Below are 19654 nucleotides of genomic sequence, written 5' to 3'. Positions count from 1 at the left end.
CGGCCAAACCTGGACGACGCTGGGCCAATTGTGCGCCGCCCTATGGGACTCCCAATCACGGCCGGATGTGATTTAGCCTGGATCTATCCCAGAAATCCAGACAGTTCTGGACAGTTAGTTGCCACTATGTAACCCCAAGGAAACACAGGGTCACTATGCTTGCTGTCTGAACTGCATATACACTCCCCACACACTCCATGCTAGGGTGGTCAAAATTAGCCTCTGGGCTAATTTGTCCTCAAATCACATGAGGCGTCAGCCTCCAAAAACTAACCCAGAGAGGGGAGGGACCTGGCCCCCCTTTCTGGGACGCTGAAGGGGGATATTATTAGTCCCAGAGGATCTCGGCATGCGCCGCAAAGCCAGGAGGTATTTGGCCGGCGAACGCCATCTTACCCTTACATAAGCACTGTTTGGTGGTTTGCAGGGCCTGGCAACCCACAACCAGCTGGGTGGGGAGAGAGTGGTGGGAGTGGGAAGGGTGAGTGTCAAAGATCCTGATAAGTAACACTTTAGAATAAGGCACATTGTATGTAGCCTATTAGCAGCTAATTAGCTATGAAGCCATCATGGAAATGAATGTGTTAGCAGGTTATTAGGCAATTCATCATACATAGTCTACTAACTAGAGGTTAGGGGCTGGTAGAGATTAGAGACTTGTGAGCTAATACTATTAAGCTACTGGTAAATTACAAATCTTAATTCCCATGAAAATAAACCAGTCAAACCCACCTGCAGAGATTTGCTGAGAAACCTGCTGCACTACTGTATTGATTTGCACGTGATTGCAGTTCAAACTGACAGACATTAGCTATTGACTGTGAAAGGCCATGAAACAGACATAAGATTATTATCATGCCATGTGTTTGGGTCCTTTTGTATTTGTGCGGAGTGCTTCAGGGTACTTCTTTAACCTACAGCCACTTTTCTCCTTCCTGAATCTCAAGAGCCAACCAGAGTCAAGGTATACTGGTGCTTCTCTGTGGCTCTGATGACCTACACAAACCATTTAGGGGTAACTGAGTAGTCCCTGTGGCTGTGGTGTTTGTTCAGGTAAATAACAGCTGGAGGGACACACATTGGGGTATAAATATCCAAGGGAGGAGAGAGAGATATCTGCCAGACTGAAAACTTGAACCCCTGTTAAAGCCATTCAGGTTCCTGATTGGGGGGTAGCTAAGACGTAGTGAAGAGGATATCACTGACTAAGACAAGTGAAACTGATGTCATAGGGTCTAACTGACTCAAATAACACTGCTAAGGCCTCAGCTCATGCTCCAAAGAAGCACTGACGTTGCATGTTTCGACCGTTGGAAAACATCAGTAGAAAAAACAAACAATGAGAGAAAGCGAGTCACAGCTGATTTGATAAGGAAACTGACATTATATCTCCCTCATCGACCTTGGGGGCTGGGGCCAACTCACAGCATGCCTTGCTCGCTCCTTGGCTCGCTCCTTGTCTCTGAGCACAGAAAAGATCTGCAGGGTGGAGGGAGCGGAGGAGGTGTAGGATCTTCTGTTTTAACCCTGACCCACAAGGTTATGTATTTGCTTAGAACCAGACACAAACCAAACAGGTTGACGAATAAAAGGTTTCGGAATGACTATGTACGAAAATGATAAGAATGAGTGACATATTGAAAGAAAAATCTATACATCACTGTTCTCTTATCAACTTGACACAAATTATACCAGGCATAGACCAGTGCACCTGTGTCTTCATCAATAAATACCACCATTAAGTTGATTCAACAACACTTTCCGTATACTGTCACACCAGACCATTCTTTGTACAAATCAATATAGAGACAAAGACTGAACTGTATCCAAGGAAGAAGTAAACAGTAAATGACAATAAAGCGGGCCTGTAAAAGGTGAAGGCCTGAAGCCCCCCCCAAGTTTCTCCATAGAAAATCAAGCCATGTGAGGGTGTGTCAGGGACGGGCAACTCCAAAGCCCTGGCCAGAGCAGTTGAGAATGTCTCATTAAACCGGCCTCTGTCTCGTAAAGCCTCCGGGTTCTCTGGAAAAGCCTGGTGCAATCTTACCCCACAGATGTTCCCCGTCAAGGGCTTTAACTAGTGCCTTTGGAGGTACAGAAGCAGAGCCTGTCAGGGCTATAGGATTGCCATGTCCACCAGGAGAACAAAGGAAGAGCAGAGAAACAAGAATGTGTCTGTTAAACACTAAAACACAGGGTGATAAGATTCGCTTTGAACTACCAGATCCAGGAGTTATTGAACACTGATTCTGTAGATATTGTAGGGCTTTACTTTGATAGGTAGTTTGTAGCAGATTGAGTTTTCAGATCATTTCACGCCTGCCACTTTGAATCAAAGTTGAACTAACCTAGAAATAGGTTAACAACTAGCAACTAATAGTAAATGTGTAATGATAAGTCTGAGGTTAAGAACTATTGATCTGCAGAGTTTGATCCTAGATAAGCCATTTAGCATCAGAACTAAAGGGTCTATGGTATGAATGGGGTCATGCTGGTGTAAAGGACGTCACGTTGCTTGCTTAGCGAGGTCCACTTCCTCCTGTTCGGCTCACACCGAGGCTCAAACCCAGGACCTCTGCCTTGCTAGCACACGTGACCACCCTCCTGAAGCGTCTTACCAGGAGCTCTGCTAGTTAAATCCCATTACAATTATCCTCCTCCTTGTTTACTGGTTTGGTTTCACTCTGACCTCAGGTAATCCCAAATGGATGGCGCCAGAGGCCAGCTCCAATTACGATTATGCCCCATCAAACATAACACTGTCACTGCATGAAGGATGCTGAAAATCAAGTCACAAAAATAAATCAAAAAACGACCAGATTCCCCATCGCCCTATTTCTTAATATTTTTTAAAGGAGATCAATTTGTGCTGAATGTTAAGTCAACCTCTGGTCACAGGAGTGAAGCTACACTGAGAAACACAAAAGACATGGGGGACAGTGGAGGCTCAGGACCATCCTCCTCAGTGAATTTAGTGAAACATTAAGTGAAACATTTAAAAAGTTAGCATTTTTAGATGAAACTATACTAAATATATTCACGTCACCAAATAATTGATTAAAACACTGTTTTGCAAAGAAGGTCTACAGTAGCCTCAACAGCACTCTGTATGGTAGCATCATGGTGTAGCCGGAGGTCAGCTAGTTTCCGTCCTCTTCTGGGTACATTGACTTCAATACAAAACCTAGGAGGCTCATGGTTCTCACCCCCTTCCATAGACTTACACACTAATTATGACAACTTCCAGAGGATGCCCTCCAACCTATGTAAGCTCTTGCAGCATGAACTGACATGTTGTCCACCCAATAAAGGATCAGAGAATGAATCTAGTACTGAAAGCATAAGCTACAGCTAGCTAGCACTGCAGTGCATAAAATGTGGTGAGTAGTTGAACACATTTTTGAACAAATGTATTTATTTAAAAATGAAGGAGAAGCAAGAGAGAGAGATAGCTATATTTTGTTGTATTTTTTTTCTTCCACTTTCACTTTGCTAGTGAATGCAGCTAGCTAGTTTAGCCAACTCAAACACCTGGCTCAAACAGAGAGGGATGTTATGTTAGCTAGCTGGCTATGGCTATCCAACACTGGAACTATTCCAAGTCAAGGTAAGCTTTTGATTTTATTAATTTATTGCCACCGGGCCCACCGGTGTAACTGCTTAACTGCTTGCTGACTGTACACTGTACTGCATGATTGTAGCGGGTTTACTAACACGTTAGTTTTAGTAGCTATGTTGACTAGCTATGACATTAGCTAATATGGTGACAACGATGTAGGCTGTGTGTAGCGGTTAATAGTTATGATATGAAGGTTTGGCTTGAAAAGGTTTTTTCGCCTGGTCACAGACAACTGATGAGTTGTGCACTGAAGTCCACAAGCAAACGGAAAAGGTGAGAGGAGGAGAATGCGAGATGGAATTTTACAACGAGCAAAATGATCATGCTGTTTGTATGTGGCTGCTATGAAAGTGAACTGTGTTTGCGTGTGATCACGGGTGTATTCATTCCACCGATTGTCGAAAAATGTTTCTTGAAAACGTAAGCAACTAGAACGAAACGGGGATAAACATACTTGAATTCGTCCAAAAGAAAGTCTCTTTTGCAACTGTTGGACTAATGATTACACCCTAGATCAGCTAGATGCAGACAAGTGTGTGCAAGGCGGTATTGAACGTGTCACTGTCTGTCACCTTGATGACTCAAATTTTTCTCTCGACCTGTGCACCTACGTTCGAAACTTGGGAATATACATTTATCACCTAGTATCCTAATTCAGGGTGAAAGAGATAGTCATAGTCAAGTTACACTCCACCATACAATAACACTCTCAATCCTGCTCTCTCAATCCTGGGCTGTTTGTATATGCACTGCAGACCCTCAAAATAAGAGCCTTGGCTTGATAACGCAGCTTGGCTAAGCTGATAACACTCACAGCTAATATAAGAAAGCCCTTAGCTCTTAGGATTTGAATTCACTAGGATTTCTTTCTTGGCAACTGAGAATTAGATATCCGCTGTCGCATAAGACTTGGATTTCCTTCCGCTACCATAAATCAAACAGAAATACCATCAGATGGATATTTGCATCCAAACAGATCCACAAGTGCAATACCTACAGTGGTAACGGTGCAGTCTATCCGTCCTGTCCATGTCAATGAGTAATGGAGCATGATGATCTGAAACAAATGTGATGTGATATGATGTGTCAGCAGGGCCGGCTCCAAGCATAAGCAACATAAGCGGTCGCTTAGGGCTCCAAGTCGCTAGGGGGCCACCAACCCACACACTCATCATAAAACATTTCTTAGGACCTCAGTTGGGATCTCAACTTAATATTGAGAGTTAGAATAGCAGAATACACAAGGCACAAGTTTGAAATTTGGTTGTGGATCAGCAATTGTTCTCTTGTTATGTCAGTCACTGACAGTCAATCAATTAGCCATGTCAGCTAACAATTCCTTGATTGGTAAATTATAGCCAGCCATCTAAAATTGTATTAATCATGGCCAAATACCGAACAGGCAGGCAGGGCATGAGGCACGCAGGGCATGTGCCCAGAGGCCCCCATTGATTTTGTCAGTAATTTTCCCTCAGATATTATTAACATAGCATAAGTCATGGCAAAATGTGTAGAACTGCACGGAACTAGCTTTAAAGTGAAAAAATGTCTCTCCACCCCATGGCAAAATGTGTAGAATAGCGGTAAATTAGCTGTAAAACTGACATTTATTTCTCTCTGTACGATGGCAAAATGTGTAGAATTGCAGGAAATTCACTTTAAAAAAGGCGGGGACCAAATCTCGCTTAGGGCCCCCAAAAGGCTAGAGCCGGCCCTGTGTGTCAGTCTCTGCGCGCGTGTGGTGCGTGCGTGTGTGTGTGTGTGTGTGTGTGTGTGTGTGTGTGTGTGTGTGGTTGTGTGTGTGTGTGTGTGTGTGTGTGGGTGTGTGTGGTGTGTGTGTGTGTGTGTGGGTGTGTGTGTGTGTGTTGGTGTGTGGTGTGGTGTGTGTGTGTGTGTGTGTGTGTTGGAACCAGCTGAGGTGCAGAAAATAAGACTCCAGGGTACACTCTTAATTGTATATTGGGCTTCTGCCGGGACAGTCACATGGTTTAATAGGTTAATAATGCTGAGCGTGGACCAGATCCCAATCCCACAAACAGCTGTTTCTTTTCATTACGCTAAGGTAAACAATGGGCATATTTCAGGCGYGCTTCCATGCTAAAAACAAWGGGACTTTCAGGCCTGTAATTGGAGTGAATCATGAATATGAATGACGTTTGAGATATTCTGTTGTTTGTAAACATCATTGTAAACGTCATGACAGCTCATAGGTGTTTGTGATAAAATGTCCAGGTGTGTTGAATGTAAAACTGGGAGGTTTAATGAGTCATTACATATACAGGTGATGGCAACTGGCAAGAACCAACCGTCTGCCACTCAAGTAAAGAACACTACATGCTAGTAGCACTGCAAAACCATGCCCACTCTTATAATAGCACAAAACAAAGCTCAATGACAATTCAATTATTATTTCATTATACCTTTTGTGACACGTGGAGACACCTTTAATGCAGTTCACTTGGAAAGTAAAGGGTGGAACTATAGAAGAAAATACTCAGCAGTTAAAATTAATGGTATGAGTTGTGGAACTACGACCCCGGGTCATTCACAGATAACCTAGAGGAGCTCAGAATGATACGAAGTAAAGTGACCCATTTCTTTGAGTTTAGTGAGGTCATAAAATGATTAAACTGCAATATCTTTTGTCACATATTTATTATACCTGAATATCTCGCTCATATGTATGTAGCCCATTACTGTACTGCCACATGATATTTCCGATATGCGTCGCTCTTGCTCAATCTGTTGAGTGTCGACTGCCAGGATCATCTAGATGGAATGGTCTGTTACAACCCCCTTCTGACTATGTCAATGTCTAGACAGAACATGATACATACATGTACACATGTAAGCATTCAACTGTAAGTGTATAAGGACCCCTGAGCCTGTTAATATCAAGGTACAAGGTGAGACCCAGATGCAGACACAGGAGACAGATGGTTGGAGTCTTACAATGTTTATTAATCCAAAGGGGTAAGCAAGAGAATGGCCGTGGACAGGCAAAAAGGTCAAAACCAGATCAGAGTCCAGGAGGTACAGAGTGGCAGGCAGGCTCGTGGTCAAGGCAGGCAAAATGGTCAGGCAGGTGGGTACAAAGTCCAGAAACAGGCAAGGGTCAAAACCGGGAGGACTAGAAAAAGGAGAATGCAAAAAGCAGGAGAACGGGGAAAACGCTGGTTGACTCGGAACATACAAGACGAACTGGCACAGAGAGACAGGAAATAAATACACTGGGAAAAATAAGCGACACCTGGAGAGGGTGGAGACAATCACAAGGACAGGTGAAACAGACCAGGGCGTGATTGTTAAACCAATAGGGTGTTAAGGTCAGGGACATGTAAGGATGATGACAGTACCGTTGGAACTGTTGCTATCCACACACCATACAGCTATATAGCCAGGCTCATATGTGAAGATGAATATATTGTACAAGATTGTTCCCCTTRCACTATATGATTTGGGAGGTAATAACAGTATAGGCAATAAACGCAGTAAAGACATAGATACCATGGGAGGAGAGGGAAAAGAGACAGCGACAAAGACCATGAGAGAGGAGGAGAGGGGAGGACAGAGTACAAGAAAGATGGATGGTGGGTTGGAAAATAACTGGTCTACGTCCAGTCATTGTTTTTAGGAAGAGATGTCAAAAGGGTCTATGGCTAACACAAATAGCTTTTATCATCCATATTAAGTTATAGTGAATTTAGGAGCCCTAATTGAGAAGAGACTGAAGGAGGTAAAATACTCTAAAGACAGCAGATTAGAAAAACATAAATTATATATTTCTGAAGGCAAAGGTAATTAATGTCAAGCAAAAGAATGTGATAGAGAAATATGAAAAACATTTACAACCGACGGACAAGGCATCCTCCGAGGTGTTAAAACAGGCCGATTCAAAATGAGCTGTCAAACCTCTGTGGCTCTTGTTCTTTGAAGCCAGTAACCTTTGTCCATCTGGAGCACAATATAATCCAAAAAAGATGTACTATGAATTGATAAAGTTTCAGAAGTTCCAAATACCAGTAGAGAACTTGAAAAAACTGGACTGGTCTCATTGAACATGATATGGTCGGTAATGACATAGAGTTAGCGGTATCTCCTTGTGAGAGAATCAAACAAACTCCGGATGGCAGGGTGCAAAGAACACAATACAGTCCATTATAAACTAAAATATGAATTTGATTTGACGTAATGCCAGTTCATCATATTCTCCGTAAAAAAAAAATTGTGTGGGTTTCCCAATGGCCTATATTGTGAGAGAGAGACAGAGTAGAGTACACTTTATCTTGGGGAACTGCCGTAGTTTTTTTCCCCAATAAGCTAATTGGGCGGCAGAAAATTAGCTCAAAGACATACAGAGAACAAATGTGAGCCTTTAGTTGCACATCTGTCTGATTGTAACTTTCATGTATGGTCTGTCATTTACCTGCTGTCTAACTGATAATTAGACAGGGTAGCTGGGGAACCAGCAGGACAAGGAACATGTTATGACAGTGTTTCACAATGTGTTTTATGCTCTCTCTCTCTCTCTCTCTGTCTCTCTCTCTCTCTCTCTCTCTCTGGCAGCTGTTGCTGTGCCACTGAGGTCTGCTAACGCAGCTCTTGAATCATGGCAGTTGTTCACTGTTTGTTTAAGGAACAGGTGAAATATCTTAAGGTAACCATGGAAATCGTAACTTGACTTCTATTAACATTTTGTACTGCTAATAGCCTTCAACTCAGAGACTAGATTGTCACTTTTCAGCTCTACATTCGTAGTACTAATACTGTAGCGTTCAATTCTGAGATTCTGGCAGCTATGGGAATGGAGGCTTTCAGAACCCAATCCTCATTCATAGCAAAACTAAGGTGATTAAAAAAGACATACACTGTCAAGGTATGCGTGAAGGGCTGTAGGAAGTCAGCCCTTGGTGGCAAAACAGAGCCTTTTATTTGGCGAACCAAAAGCACACGGCACAAACGAACACGAAAATACAAATATGGGTTTAACATAACCCAGCGCACCCAGCCTAACGTGCGCATACATGCAAACAGATAAACAACACCACACAAAGACATCGGGGAAACAGAGGGTTAAATACATAACACATGAGGGAAATAAATGAGAACCAGGTGTGTGGGAAAACTAGACAAAACAAATGGAAAATTAAAAATGGATCGGCGATGGCTAGAAGACCGTCGACCGCCGAACACCGCCCGAACAAGGAGAGGCATCGACTTCGGCAGAAGTCGTGACATACACAGGGCCTTCTAAGTTCAGTTACAATTATTAAACTCTGCTCTCTCTCTCCTTCCCACCTCACGTTTATCTTACTGGCTACTTCTCAGTCTCTATCTCTCTCTCTACTGGTAGCTAGATAGATATGAAGACAAAGTCCTGAGAAAAGGGGGAGCCATGTTGAAGGGTGCAATCCACAGTACATACAATGCTGAGTTGCAAATTTCACGAGTCGTGAAACACACTATAGCGTTTAAAACGTTTCAGCAAGCGCTTATTTTTTTCAGGCAGTGGAAACTAAGCTCTGAAAAACTTTCCTCTGATCCATGCTGCTCTCTAAGAATATGAAAGGAGGGAAAAAAACACACCACACACACACCGAGTACCAAAGTGATGTTTGTGAATTTAAAAAATGCTAAGGGAATATGATGTTATTCAATTGGCAAAGGTGCCAGTGGGGGATAAGCAAAGCATATTAAACAGAATCTCACCCATTATCCCAAGCCCAATCATAGAAGCCTACATCCGCCAAGTTAATTTGTCAATTATCCCTGTCCACTTTGAGGCTTTAAAATAATAGTTTATCAGCACAAAGCAGCATGAAATCTGTTACTAAAGCTGTGTGCCTTGGTCTGTACCAATGCAAATTCTCTTTGTAACTTAATAGACAATGAGGTTCAGGGGCACTGATTTTGACCTGAAAACATAATCAGAACATGTTTCAAATTCGTCTTATAGTCAGTTAGGAACTACAAGTAAAAACAAGACTGATCACAGCATATATTTAGGCTAGTTTTACACATGCAATGGGTTATATTGGTTGGTTGAGGAACAGAACTACTCATGGTTTTAGTAGGTATGTTTAGCAGGTTTCAGTCAGACAACAAAAGGAAAAGTGCAGAGCTGAGGCACTGTTGCTCTTCTTCTACATAATGGATACGTGTTGACGGGAGACCTGGTTCACGGTTTAAGAGACCACAATGGGAGGTACCCTAAGGGGGTCGATGTTTTCTGCACGAGTTTATAAAGAAATACTACAAAAACCCATTCATGCCTCTACTGTGCCTTACAAAAGTATTCATACCCCTTGTATTTTGTTACAAAGTGGGATTCAAATTGATTTAATTTACATTTTTTGCAGGAAGGGAATTAAACTGCTCAGGGATGTTACCATGAGGCCATTGGTGATTTTAAAACAGTTACAGAGTTCAATGGCTGTGATAGAAGAAAACTGAAGATGAATCAACGTTGCAGCATACCACCCTGCATCCCACTGCTGGCTTGCTTCTGAAGCTAAGCAGGGTTGGTCCTGGATGGGAGACCAGATACTGGTGGAAGTGGTGTTGAAGGGCCAGTAAGAGGCACCCTTTCCTCTGGTCTAAAAAAATATCCCAATGCCCCAGGGCAGTGATTGGGGATATTGCCTTGTGTAGGGTGCTGTCTTTCAGATGGGATGTTAAATGGGTGTCCTGACTCTCTGTGGTCACTGAAGATCCCATGGCACTTATTGTAAGAGTAGGGGTGTTAACCCTGGTGTCCTGGCTAAATTCCAATTCTGGCCCTCATACCAACACAGTCACCTAATCATCCCCAGTTTGCAATTGCAATTGGCTCATTCATCCCTCTCCCCTGTAACTATTCCCCAGGTCATTGCTGCAAATGAGAATGTGTTCTCAGTCAACTTACCTGGTAAAATAAGGGATAAATAAAAAATTATTACTCAACAATAATGACAGAAAATAAACAGAACACAAATATTCTAAAACATGCAACAAGGCACTAAACTAATACTGCAAAAAACAAAGCAAATTAATATGCTTTTTGGCCTAAATTCAAAGATTTATGTTTGGGGCAAATCCAATAAAACACATCACTGAGTAACTGCCTCCTTATTTTCAAGCATGGTGATGGCTGCATCATGTTATTGCTATGCTTGACATCCGCAAATACTGGGGAGTTTTTCAGGATAAAAAGAAACGGGATGAAGTTAAGCACAACCAAAATCCTAGAGGAAAATCTACTTCAGTCTGCTTTACATCAGACAGAGGGAGACCAATTCCCCTTTCAGCAGATCAATAACCTACAACACAAGACCAAGTTACAGATTAGACTTAAATCTACTTGAAAATCTATGGCAAGACTTGAAATTTGCTGTCTAGCCATGATTACCAACATCTTGACAGAGCTTGAAGAATTATGGAAAGAATAATGGGTTAATATTGCACAATCCTGGTGTGAAAAGCTCTTAGAGACTTACCCAAGAAGACTCACAGCTGTAAATCACTGTCAAAGGGGTTTCTAACATGTATTGACTGAACACTTATGCAACAACTATATTTCTATTCATTTTGACATTCAAGTATTGTGTAGGTTGTTGACAAAAAGTTACATTTAAATCCATTTCATTCCCACTTTGTAACACAATAAAACGTGAAGAAATCCAAGGGGTATGAATACTTTTGCAAGGCACTGTATAATCAACAAGGATTACAGAAACAAGCACCTCAAAGGTAGTGTTGGCTAAATAAGCATTGGTCTATTTTTGATGTAATCATACCTCATAAGGGGACATTATGTCAACACTTGACCTGAAGCCTAGGTCAGAAGGCCAGCGCTGTCTTAATACTTACATAACAGATGTCATTGGGAATCATAAACAACTGCTATGACAAATCAAATGCATCACAACAACATAGAACATATTCATGGCAGGCCTCGTGTGCTTTACCCCCTCACCTCCCCCAAAAAACAACAACACAACCCTAACCCTAACCCAGGTGCTGCTACAATCAATCTTGTGGTGACATTCCACCGTGCAGGGCTTCTCATTGAAACTCCCAGTGTGTGAAATGTACAGCAAACAAAAGAGAACAGAAAAGCCCAACAAACATAGGACAGATAAAGAAGGACACCACACACATACACAGAGTAACTATACATGGCCTTTGCACATCGTTATTATGGTTCAATCAGGTTTAGGGTTAGTTACTCTGGAGATAGTAACGGTTATATCTGCCCCTCCTCAAGGGCCATTGCAGGGATCCTGAGAGAGAGAGAGCAACCCGAGGCATGGGAGGGACAGGAGTGGTGCAATGCTGAGTATGAAAAACACAAGAGAGATGTGACAAGGTCCCTTTAAGGCAACTTGTTGTCCACCAACTACTGCATTTTATCTATAGTCAACAACTTCTTTGTCACAAAAAAAAACATGTACAATGCCTTTTGTTACGTTACAGCCTTATTATAAAATTGACTAAATTGATTTTTCCCCCTCATCAATCTACACATAATAACCCATACTGACAAAGCAAAAACAGGTTTATACATTTTTGCTAATTTATTTTAAAAATGTAAGTATTCAGACACTTGATTCAGTACTTTGTTGAAGCACCTTTGGCAGCGACTACAGCCTCGAGTCTTCTTGAGTATGACGCTACAAGCTTGGCACACCTGTATTTGGGGAGTTTCTCCCATTCTTCTCTGCAGATCCTCTCAATCTCTGTCGGGTTGGATGGGGAGCGTTGCTGCACAGCTATTTTCAGGTCTCTCCAGAGATGTTCGATCGGGTTCAAGTCCGGGCTCTGGGTGGGCCACTCAAGGACATTCAGAGACTTGTCCCAAAGCCACTCCTGCGTTGTCTTGGCTGTGTGCTTAGGGTCGTTGTCCTGTTGGAAGGTGAACCTTCGCCCCAGTCTGAGGTCCAGTTTGGCTGGGCGGCCAGCTCTAGGAAGAGTCTTGGTGGTTGCAAACTTCTTCCATTTAAGAATGATGGAGGACACTGTGTTCTTGGGGACCTTCAACGCTGCAGAAATGTTTTGGTACCCTTCCCCAGATCTGTGCCTAGATACAATCCTGTCTCTGAGCTCTACGGACAATTCCTTTGACCTCATGGCTTGGTTTTTGCTGTGACATGCACTGTCAACTGTGGGACCTTATATAGACAGGTGTGTGCCTTTCCAAATCATGTCTAATCAATTGAATTTACCACAGGTGGACTCCAATCAAGTTGTTGAAACATCAAGGATGATCAACGGAAACAGGATGCACTTGAGCTCAATTTTGAGTGTCATAGCAAAGGCTCTGAATACTTACGTAAATAATGTATTTCTGGTTTTTATATTGAATAAATTTGCTAAAAACCTGTTTTTACTTTATCATTATGGGGTATTGTGTATAGATTGCTGAGGTTTATATTTTTATTTAATCCATTTTAGAATATGGCTGTAACAAAATAAAATGTGGAAAAAGTCATGGGGTCTGAATACTTTCCGAAGGCAATGAGATGTGTTGGATCGGACAGGGTCAGTGTCCATTATCGTTCCTCATGAGAACTGGCGTCCAAGCCCCATTTCCCAAAACGTAACAGAGAATGACTTGTGTAAGTATCTGTCATCAACACATACATAAAATACAGACATAAAGATAAAGCTACTTCCCACCTACTTTGTCCCACCAAAATTGCCCCACCTCCCAACCCTAACCCAGCCACGACCAATCAAGCAGTCTGAGATGAATGAGGACTATATTCAGTACTAAGAGCACTGCATGATAGATATCATAGAAGTAATCCGCATTTATAATCAATTTCTACCTCCATGGCTGCAGTGTTATGTAACATTGTGCAAACTGAATCTGCCCCAGGTGAAGGAGAGATGATTGGCTTTCCTGCTAGCAGGCTCCATCCAAGTCATCTGGACATGTTGGCCAGCACTCCCATTAAACCAGTTGACCCCTAAATATAGCCAGTTTTAATTAAATGGTGTTTGCTTTTTTTCACAGTTAGCACAGCTTATGAACCAGAGCCAAACGGATGTAGTGCTGCTTGAGTGTGTGCAGTGCTCCCCTCCGTTTTCCTTCACACTCAGTGAAGGCAGTGAAACATTATGAGCGCTAAACTGCATGTTAATGAATGGACAGGGGGTGTGGGGGCAAGCCTGCTGAGAGGCTGAGTCAGTCAGCCAGCCAGTCGGTGTTATCCTTGATCAGAGCCACGTAGTCAGCCACGGTGGCATCACTACCGGTAGCCTTGGGCAGTCTCATTAGCTGCGCTGAAGGCCCATGAGTACAGTAGTGTTTGTCTCGCTTACACACGTTTAGGGATGGGGTGTGGGATTGTCATGGGGTGTCAGAGCAGACCACCATCACCATGGTAGCCCTTGTAGAGACCCCCAGCAATTTATCAGGGCTAATTAAACTGGGTATTGTGGGTAAAATAAATTAAGAGGGCAAGTTGGATTAGCTCAATCACTCCACAGGCGGTAAGAGCGACATTCTGAAGTGGAAAAGGCTGACGGGGAAAAAAAGGTTCCAGCTGGAGCAGCAGAAGAATGTGTCCCCCGGAGAACAGTAACACCACGGGAGGGAAAAAAAGTCTTTGTTTGGGAAATATATAGGGGTAAAGGACGCTTATTATTTAGGGCTACCAGCCAGGGAAGTTCCAGACTAGTCACCAAGTCTCTTGTCACCTAGYGTGGCACAGGAATACGCTTATTCAAGTGACGGAGGGACTGAGAGACACTTCAATGGACTCCTGGCCTCAGTCTGGGGTTTGTAAATCCTAGTCCCATGTTTAGTATGGCAAATGCTTTTACAGCTAATGTCAGTTCTGGCCTGAAAGCCCTCCTTGTTTTCTTCTAGAGGTGGGGTAAGGGAGGGTTCAGTTAGTTCAGCTCATACTTTGTATAAGCGGCCTCTCTCTCTCTCTCTCTCTCTCTCTCTCTCTCCCCATGGGTCTGATTCCCACTGACATCTTGACATTTTGAAAAAGGAAACACAGCTGTATGTGTGTGCGTGTTCTTGAGAACAAGATCTCCCAAGAAATATCTAGTCTTCTTTAACTGTCATTTTAATGAGTGTCTAAAGGTTTTGATTGATTAGAGAAGTCTTTAACATGCAAGCAAGCCTTGCCATGGACAGGTAAACCAGATATCTTCTCTATATCATGCACTGAGTTACTCTTACACAGGCACAGGCAGCATGAAGTTCAATTAGTGCACAGAGATAAGACAGAGAAAGGAAAAATCCAAGAGATACGGATTTTATATTTYTAGGCAGTGTTGCCTAAATAAGCATTGGTCTATTTTTGATGTAATCATACCTCATAAGGGACATTATGTCAACACTTGACCTAAAGCCTAGGTCAGAAGGCCAGCGCTGTCTTAATACTTACATAACAGATGTCAATGGGAATCATAAACAACTAATATGACAAATCAAATGCATCACAACAACATAGAACATATTCATGGCAGGCCTCGTGTGCTTTACCCCCTCACCTCCCCCAAAAAACGACAACCCAACCCTAACCCTAACCCAGGTGCTGCTACAATCAATCTTGTGGTGACATTCCACAGTGCAGGGCTTCTCCTTGAAACTCCCAGTGTGTGAAGTGTACAGGAAACAAAGGAGAACAGAAAAGCCCAACAAACACAGGACAGGTAAAGGTCACCACACACACACACACACATAACTATACATGGCCTGGGCAGGTTGCTGTTCTGGTTTACTCATGTAGTTAGTTACTCTGGAGGTAGGAACTCAAGGGCCATTACAGGACTTCCAAGAGAGAGAGGGAGAGAGAGACCTTGTAATTATGCACAGTGTGATTTGTTTTAGGCCAGGGAGTCAGAAGAACTCTCTCGCAACCTCAATCTCTCTCTATGAGCCCTAGGACCATGCCTCAGGACTACCTGTCCCTGTCCCCAATCATCCACCCGGTCGTGCTGCCACTATCAAAACCCTGACCGGTTTCACCGGACGTGGTAATTCATCCCGGACCTGCTGTCTCGACCTCTGAATGCTCGGCTATGAAAAACCAACTGACATTTACTCCTGAGGTGTTGAACTGCTTCACCCTCTATAACGACTGTGGTTATTATTTGACGCTGTTGGTCATCTATGAACATCTTGAAGAACAATCTGGCCTTAATTTACATGTGCTCTTATAATCTCCACCTGACACAGCCAGAAGAGGACTGGCCACTCCTAGGGGCCTGGTTCCTCTCTAGGTTTCTTCCTAGGTTCCTGCCTTTCTAGGGAGTTTTTCCTCCTACATCTGCATTGCTTGCTCTTTAGGGTTTTAGGCTGAGTATCTGTATAGCACTTTGTGACAACTGCTGGTGTAAAAATGGCTTTATAAAATGTATTTGATTGAAATTTGATTGATTGCTGAGGAGGTTGTTCAACCGAGTTGGCTGACTCCCTGCACCTTGCTCATCCTGCTTGGAAACCCTGTAGCCAACTAACTTCGACACTCAACGGGTCAGTGAAGCACAACCAACTTAGTCTTTCAGTGCACAAAACCTGTTTCATAATGACACACCAGTCTCTGCCGCCTTTCACTCCCCTGTACTATATCATGTGGCTTGTTTTAGAATGACGCCTCCTGGTCCCTGCTATTCCCTCCAGCTTCCCAGCTGCCCCATGGAGGGTTGGGGGCGGCTCCTGTTACAATGGTTGCTGCCTGGCCAGGGAGTCTGCTGCTGCTATAAACAACTCTCTGCAAGCTGTCAGTGGAGGCTCTGCTGAGGGACATTGGGGGAGATTAAGATGAGTTATAGTCATTCTAAAGATGGTGGATCTGTCCTGAACACTGATTTCTTTACCATAATAATTTCTGAGTGAAACATAAATCTATTAAATCCCTAAATCGTCTTCTAGGGTGGTGGAACTCCTGGGCACAGCTATGCTGATATTAGTTTTGAGTTTGCAAGAAAAACGTTTTACTGTACTTGTGCATGTGACAAAAACTTGAAAATTAATGATTGCCACTTTGGTGTGAGTAATCTTGATCTTGATTGTCACTTTGGTGTGAGTAATCTTGAGCAAGTGTTGCAAGAAGATAAACGGGAGGCCAGGCAGTCAGTCTCAGTAATAAGCATTTCTGTGAATGAATGACTGTGTTGCAAATTTTACAAATACATGTAATAACAAGTTGCTTGCTGTGTATCTGTTCTAAACTAGTATTGCTCAAGTTTGGGTGTGAGAAGCAGCTCTGGATGAGTGCTGGCTGGCACCAGTGGTTCTCAATGAAAAGAGAAATGGCCAGGCAGGATGACAGTCAGGCCCTGAGTGTCACACTACCACTCATCTCTCTGTCCCAAGCACCACCAAAAGGTTCAGCTTTCCCACTATGAGGTCACACATAGATAGATTACAGAATGTACTGGTACTCTCAGCATGAAAAGGGCTTTTCCTCAGTACAGTACATGGAAACAGTATCTAGGAATCATTGGCCATGGTAAAAGGTCACTCAATGTGGCTCCCGAGTGGCGCAGTGGTCTAAGGCACTGCATCTCCGTGCTATAGGCGTCACTACAGACCCTGGTTCGATTCCAGTTGAGTTGTGCTCTACTTTATGCAAATTTCAAAATAGAAATTTGATTAACTCAACTTTTTCTCACGCTCCACTAGCAAGGTTCTCGCCGCCGCTCACATTCCCCCGCACATTTCTCTGCGTGTACTCGTTGAAAATGTATGAGGGTGGAACTTCTGCTGTTTTCACCAAGAATGAATTCATCAGGAGAAGTTCTACCCCCATTCATTTTCAACGAGGGCACGCAGAGAAATGTGCAGGTGATTGCGGGAAGGTGAGCGGCGAGAACTCTGCTAGCGGAGCGGTAGAACATTTTTTGCTCTACTTCATGCAAATTTCAAGCGAAGCAATGCACTGGAGCGAAGCATTTTCAAGAGCAAGCGCCTCTGATCAAAACCCACTGTATGTAAGACACCCATGTGTGGAAGCGCGGTGTCCTTTATAGGGCTATTTGTATGATTACTTTGAGAGCTTTAAACTCAGTAGGTCCACACGGGTTCTCAATAACACCAGATAAAAACTGATAGGCATAAACCAAAATAGCACAGAGATTATAAATTAAGTCATGTATGGCATCTTATCTGAGCGGCTGATAATGTCAAGAGAAGGTGTGGGCAATTGTAATTATCACCTAAACACTTGTATAAAAACTATGGATTTGGCACACTTCTTGATCTGATGAAGGCATAACTGCCTAAACACATTATCCTGCCCCCGACAATAAAGAAGTGAAATGAGCTTATGTCTTTTTTTCATGTTTGTCCTTCTTTTTTTAATGTTTTGAAGTGTCTCAGTTTACCAATGTTCTTGAACTTGAGATTTAATTTGAAGTCATTGTCACATATAGTACAGCACCCAGTTAATTAAGCGAGACAGCACACATGTTACCCACTCCACAATGTAGAGAGAACTTTGCTTGACTGAGCGAAAGCCTTTTGTTAACAATTGTTTGCGGTAGTCTAAATAAGATTTTAAGGGAATGATGTGTGTTCTTTTGAGTTCTCCATCTGTACACAAAACATAGCAGATTAATTATTTACCTGTAGCTCACACCATGCCACTTCTACTGTTGTCTCCGTATCCAGGCCTTTGTACACCGTCTTAAACGACCCTCTCCCAATTTCAATGTTGAATTTGAGGAACCTTCCATCAGGTGACGTCGCCACGGCTTTGGTTTCAATTTCATCCTTTTCCTCTTGCTCCCGTTGTCTTTCAAATGGAGCTCGAGATAAAATGACCTTTTTGTCAATGATTTCTTCCTCGGAATCTGAACTTGTGCCCTGTACTTGCGAGCTGGGCTGTGGCGCGTCCCAGGTATCAAGAGGTGGTTTGGGGTCTGATGCTTGGGTACCAGGAGGTGAGCACGTGCTCGTTCCCGGGCTTGAGACAGGTGAGGCTGGTACTGATGAGTCCACTTTTTTCTCCTCTGCCGCTGTTTCTGCTAAAATATCATCAGCAGACCAGGAGTGACTTTTGGAGAGAGGGGCATCATCGTAAACTTCAGGCTCCAAATCCAAGGTATTTATTTTGCTCAACCTGTACGAGTTTCTCCTGGAGTTTGCCGAGTGTCTCCTTCGCCTTGGTGGTATTCGGCCAGGGAAGCAGGAGTTGGCGTCGAACCCAGCAGGTAATTTGGAGAAACTCAGTCCGGCCACGTCGACCTCTAGCTGTGACATTTCTGTTTTGAGTTTTGCCTCGAAATGCAACAGGTGGGGTCTTGTGCCCCAACTAGTGGATAGTGCAAATCCGAATGAAGGCTATTCAAAAACATAAACCGGACAAGGGAACATCGTAGGTTGCAGGGAATGTGGATTATTTCGAAAAATAAAAACGGGCAAAAAACTACAAAAATCCAAATGAGACAAAAATAAGTATAGGCTACAGATAAAGTGTCTACATATTTGGTTTATACATTCGATTTTTTTCTGTTCAATTCAACTATAGGCTATTACACTATTGGCTAAATAATACAAACAAATATTTAACAATCAACAAGTGTGCTGACAAGTCTCTTCACCTCAACATGAATGAAGGTCGTTCTCGAGTTCTCCCTAGTAAAAAGTGCTTGTTTAAATCCGCCAAATATAATTTACTTGGTCGTGGTCTTGCTCATAGACAGACGAAAAATAAATGACATTAATCCGAGTATTCCTCAAACTGTGTCTCTGGTCGCACGTCTTCAAACTGTCCGCTCCCAATGTGGTTTAAATCTGTATCAACAACGCGTAGACTGCTCGAGCGCACAGTGAACACTCAATGGGCATTGGGCTCCACCCCCAAAAACACATTTCGGATCCTGTGTTTTGCCTGCAACCATCGACTATTATAGGTGTGAAGCTATAGTTCCCGTGAATGTACACGGAACAAAAATATACACGCAACATGTAAAGTGTTGGTCCCATGTTTCATGAGCTGAAATAAAAGATCCCAGAAAGTTTCCATACACACAAAAAGCTTATTTTCCATACCACAAAAAGCTTCTTTCTCTCATATTTTGTACACA

The 19654-nt window shown here is 42.9% G+C and overlaps 1 protein-coding gene across 1 annotated transcript in view; it reads right to left on the bottom strand.

The window, feature by feature from the left end:
* The window catches only part of LOC112070598 (serine/threonine-protein kinase WNK4-like), a 69048-nt gene extending 49693 nt beyond the window's left edge, over positions 1 to 19355 (bottom strand). The window contains exon 1 of the mRNA XM_070439048.1: positions 18192 to 19355. Coding sequence (XP_070295149.1) covers positions 18192 to 18827 — 636 coding nt within the window. The 5' untranslated portion in view covers positions 18828 to 19355. The remainder of the gene's footprint in view (positions 1 to 18191) is intronic.
* Between the last annotated feature and the right edge of the window lie 299 nt (positions 19356 to 19654).

Source organism: Salvelinus sp. IW2-2015, unplaced genomic scaffold, assembly GCF_002910315.2.
Source record: "Salvelinus sp. IW2-2015 unplaced genomic scaffold, ASM291031v2 Un_scaffold1377, whole genome shotgun sequence".
Lineage (NCBI taxonomy): Eukaryota > Metazoa > Chordata > Actinopteri > Salmoniformes > Salmonidae > Salvelinus > Salvelinus sp. IW2-2015.
The sequence above is the reverse complement of the archived record's forward strand: the minus strand, read 5'-3'. Positions and strand labels throughout refer to the sequence as shown.